Raw genomic sequence first — 5143 nt, 5'->3', positions numbered from 1 at the left:
TTTTAAATTGTGAACTTTTGATAAAAAATGAAATTAATTTACAAATATATAATAAAATAAATTTTTAAAAAAATTTACATCAAATTCGTTTCAAATTTTATTATGATCGAGATTTTTAAACTTTATTTACGTAAGATAATAAATCTCTTTACTAGTCAGAGCTATTGATTATTAATTGAGATCATATGTGGCCACTAAGTGTGGTAACCGGAGTAAATACCCATAGTAGTCCCTGAAATTCACGCAATTACTCATAGTAATCCCTAAGATTTCGATTTCCCTATTGTAGTCCTCCAGATAGAGCTCCGAGCACTCAAACTAGTCCCTGGCCATATTTCAGGTGATGACTCATCACCGGAGCGCTGACGTGGCCTAGGATTGCCACGTGGGACATGTCCAAAACGACGTCGTTTTGGGTTTGGCGCCCTTGAAAGCCAAAAACGACGCCGTATAGTTGTTACTTAATATGAAAAACAGTTTTCTCCACTAACACAAACACTTCATCTCTTCTTCTTCCACCCTCTGAGTTCTTCTTCATCTCCCCAACAATGGCGTAGCCGTAGGGTTGTCTGTGATGGGTTAACAAAAATTTGAGAGAAGAAGCCATCTGATCAGAAGTTGTTGTTGCTCTTCCCTTCCCTTCCTTCACCACAAAGACGAGGTTCTGACGTTGTGATCGGACTGAAGGTAACCTTTTTTTTTAGTTTGCATTTTGAATACAGTGTTGGTTGATGATAGCATTGGTCAGTGTTGTTGAGGTTTTGGAGTTTTGGTGTCATTGTAGTATCTAGGGTTTGAATCTTTGTTGGGGTTTGTGGAGTTGCTGTAATAACCGAATGAAACAGGGAAGAAACAGGGAGAAGTATGGAGGTTTGGAAAAAAATATTTTCTTGTGGTGATTATTTTTCCTTTTTAATGCATGAGTAGGCTTTCAAATTCTCCCTATGTATTGTAAAAATTTTAAATTTCTTGCAGATGGAGGAGAAGTTGGACATCATGTTTCATCATGGGGGTGAGTTCAAAAAAAGTGCAGAAGGAATTATGATATATTCTCCAGACAATAAGGCCTGTTTAGGTGATCTAGACACTGATACTCTGGATGTGTTCTACATACGGAACTACCATAAGGAGCTTGGGTACAATGACATTAAACAGTGCTGGTGGCATGTTCCTGGAAAATGTTTGGAGAAGGGGTTGAGAAATGTAAACAGTGACAAAGAGATAAGAGAGATGGTGAATTGTGCTAGGACAAATGAGGGATTGATTGATATATATTTCGAGCATACAGTGTCAGTGCCGGAGGTGTTAGAGGGAGATAACACAGTTGTGTACTTGGATGATCATGGTGGAGAGGGATGTAATGCAGGTACAGATACTGATGTGAGTCCCCCGGTTACAGAGACTCATGCAATCATAGTTGCTCCTCCTATCCCTAAGGTTGTACCCAACACTTCTTGCAAATCCAGTCCCAAAAAAAACAAAACATCTCCACGGCAATCACAACCATCACACTCCAAAACTGCCAATCCTTCCAAGACAACCAAACCTGTGAAGAAGACCAACTCCCCAAAAGTCACCAAGCCCACCAAGCCCACCAAGCTCACGAAGCCCACCCAGGTCACCAAGCCCACCAAAATCAGCCAGCCCACGAAATCCAATCAGAACACCAAATCAGATACGAGCAAGAAGCAGAAACTGTCCAAGAGACCAAGTATTTTCAGGAGACCCTGTACATGGTCTGCTGCTAGAGGATTTACTAGCAAAGTGTTTAACAATGAAGTTCCGTTTGATGTATCTTCTGACTCTTCTGATAGTGAAGAGGATAGCATGTTCAAGCCAGGTCCGGATGAGGGTAGTTCCTCTGATTCTGAGGCTACAGGGAATGATCCTAAAACTGGGAGTAGGATTAGGAGAAACATGACACATGCTATGGTGGGTAAGAGAAATATTAGTCCACTGGGTAAAGGGAAGGAGAAGATATTACATGAAGACGATGGTTTGGTGGAGGAGGTGAGTGACGCTGAGGTTGACCTTGGGTTTGTGGGTTGTGTTCATGAAGGGGTAGAGGATGGACTAGACCCAGGTGTTGACTCAGATGGCACCAATTCTTGGCACTCGGAGGAGATGAAGACGCCTCCAAACTCAGAAGATGAGCTGGAGGAAGGAAATGAATCTGAAGAGGCAAGTCCGCTGTTTAGGGAGGGTGCAAGATTTGGAGAGCTGCATCTTGAGGTAGGCATGAAGTTCGGAACTAAATGGGAATTTAGAGAAGCTGTGAGAGAATATACAATCCAAGAGGGAAGAAGCATAAAGATAGTGAAAAATGATAACATTAGGTGCAGGGCGGTGTGTAAGGTGAAAGAGTGCCCATGGGTGGCTTATGCATCAAGAGACCATGAAGACACATGTTGGCAAATTAAGACATTCAATGATGACCACACTTGCCCAAGAGAGGACAAGAATAGGGCTGCCAACAGGAATTGGGTATGCAGCAAGCTTGTGAAGAAGGTAAGAAAGTATCCAAATTTTAGACACTACGAGGCTGCAACTTACTTCAAGACACGGTTTGACTTGACTCTGAATAAAAACTCAATATCCAGGGCATTAATGGATGCAAGAAGTGTAGTGTATGGGGATGAGAAAGAACAATATAGGATGGTTAGGGATTATGGTATGACGCTGTTGAAGACTAATCCCAGTTCCACTGTACAAATATGCACCACCCCCCAACCAGATGCGGATATGCAAAAGGTGTGATTTAATTTGAATGTCTCGCTTTGATTTTATGTGATCTTATATTAAGAACTGTGTTGTTATGCTTACTGTGAATAATTGTGCTTTCATTAGATTTTGATGGTTAGTTTTTAGGGTAAGACCTTTGATGTTATGCTTGTCTGAATTAATTGTGAGATCATTGGAATTTCATGGTTAGTTATTATGGAAACAATTCTGTTGTTATGCTTACTTGAAGAACTGTAGCTTCCATTCGAGTATGATGGTTAGTTATTTTGTTAAGAATTTTGCTGTTTTGCTTATCTGCATAGACTGTGAGATGATTGGATCTTCATGGTTAGTTATTAGGAAAACCATTGTGCTGTTATGCTTGTAGTGCATTTTATGGAGAACTTGTAATTACTGGTGTTCTCATTAATCTAGCTGTCCTATTAAACGTTAGGGACTTTTATGGGTCACGACCGTGAATTGTAGGGACTATTATGGGGATGGTAATCAAATGTAAGGGACTATTATGTGTTACGATTATAATGTCAGGGACGATTATGTGTCTAACATTTACTGAATCTGGCAGGGACTGATATCAGCAGTGAAAGCGGTGATGCCTGATGTGCATCACCGTTTCTGCGTCTGGCATTTATGGAAAAATTTCAACAAGAACTGGAAGGACTTACAGCTAAGGGGACTTCTGTGGGAATGTGCAAGGGCAACAACATACCAAGAATTCAGGGATGGAATGGAGAAGATCAAAAGGTTAAACGAGGATGCCTGGGCATACTTAGAGAAGTGGCCTATGGATGCTTGGACCAGAAGCTTATTCAGCCACAAGCCGAAATTGGATAACATCTGTAACAACGCCTGCGAAGTGTTCAATGCTAAGATCAAGGATGCACGAGCCAAACCCATCATAACATTGCTGGAGGAGGTAAGGATGTTTGTTATGCGAACCATAGCGAAAAACAAGGTGAAGCTGCAGAATCACACTGGGAAGCTCACACCTGTTATAAAGAGCAGGCTGGAAAAGGTGAGGAAAGAATCCAAGCATTGGAAGCCTATTTGGACTGGGGATAACGGATACGAAAAATTTGAGGTGCACGGACATCCAACCAACCATGTTGTGGACATAGGAAAGAGATTGTGCACATGCCAATTTTGGATGCTAACGGGTAAGTTAATTGTGTTTATGCATTTTACTTTCTTCAGCCATAACTATTATCATGGTTCATCTCACTGTTTGGCACCTGCAGGTATCCCGTGTGTGCACACTTGTGCTGCCCTGTCTTGTGTGAATAAACAGCCAAAAGACTTCTGTCACAGATGGCTGACCATGGACTCATACAAGGAAACTTATAACCACCACATTAATCCAATTCCGGGTCAACCACTGTGGGAAAAAGCAGATGATTGTAACAGGCCACATGCCCCTAAAATCAAGACAAAACCTGGAAAACTAAAGATGAAGAGGAGGATGGATGCGGACGAGAAGAGTGCTTTTGGAACTAAGAAGCCTAAAGTTGACCCAAAACTCTCAGGCAACACTGCAGATGGTGTACACCTAAAGAGACAGCTGGGTGCCTTTACATGCAGTTACTGTGGTGATAAGGGGCATACAAAGAGAGGCTGCAAAAAGAAAAGAGATGCTGATGCTGCTACTGCTGCTGCTGCAGCAGCAGCCGCTGCCGCTGCCGCTGAGGCAGCTGAGAAGAAGAAAAATGATGAAGTTCATACTGTGCCTGAAAAGCCTGTTCAGCAGCCCCAAGACGTTTCTAGCCAAGCAGATTTGGGAAGCAATCCCCAGGAGATCGAATTAACTCAGCCTTCTGCTTCTGAGCAAGAGGATTCTGAAAAGGTAACTAAAATTTTACATATGAGTATGTTGTTATTTCCATGCATAAATAATAGTTAACGCCACTTATTTCTCCTATAGGATCCTGCACCGAAAAGACCTTCCAAGCTGTCACCACGAAGACGATCCTCTAATCAGCCAACCGCACGAACAGTGAATCCCTTGCAGGGTGCATCTTCAGCAACATCTTCAAAGTTTGCCAACTTGATGCAGTTCATCCCAACGCCAGGATTTAGGCCCCCAAGAAAGAAGAATTGAATACTTTAGATATATGTACTTAGGAGTTTCTGTTTTGTGTTTTGTGTTTTGTTATTAGTCTTTTCCATCGTATAATGACTAGATGGTGAACTGTGATGCAAAGGCCTTTTTGGTATGCCTTGGCCTTGCTTTTGATGAAACTACAGATAGCAGCAACATGGTTTCTAGGCTGCCTTTTACAGTCAACTTTTGTTGTTTCTTGATAGACAATGGAATTTATGTTAATATACTATGCTATGTGGTTTACCATTCAAGAAGCAGTTTCTTTATTTTTTTCATACACAATGGAATTTAAATTAACAACAA

At 41.5% G+C, this 5143-nt stretch overlaps 2 protein-coding genes across 2 annotated transcripts; both read left to right on the top strand.

Moving 5' to 3' along the window:
• Positions 1 to 213: 213 nt before the first annotated feature.
• On the top strand, positions 214 to 2757 carry LOC127739735 (uncharacterized; the record flags this gene model as incomplete). The annotated part of the gene is given in 2 exon segments (XM_052251928.1): positions 214 to 687; positions 976 to 2757. A coding segment is annotated over 1 exon segment (1782 nt).
• Positions 2758 to 3307: 550 nt separating this feature from the next.
• LOC107471348 (uncharacterized) lies at positions 3308 to 5143 on the top strand (the record flags this gene model as incomplete). The annotated part of the gene is given in 3 exon segments (XM_021128014.2): positions 3308 to 3899; positions 3981 to 4582; positions 4661 to 5143. Coding segments are annotated over 3 exon segments (1371 nt in total), but the record flags the coding sequence as incomplete, so codon positions are not given.

This window comes from Arachis duranensis, chromosome 1 (genome assembly GCF_000817695.3).
Source record: "Arachis duranensis cultivar V14167 chromosome 1, aradu.V14167.gnm2.J7QH, whole genome shotgun sequence".
Taxonomy (NCBI): domain Eukaryota; kingdom Viridiplantae; phylum Streptophyta; class Magnoliopsida; order Fabales; family Fabaceae; genus Arachis; species Arachis duranensis.
Note: the sequence above shows the minus strand (reverse complement) of the source record. Positions and strands in the feature narration are given on the sequence as shown.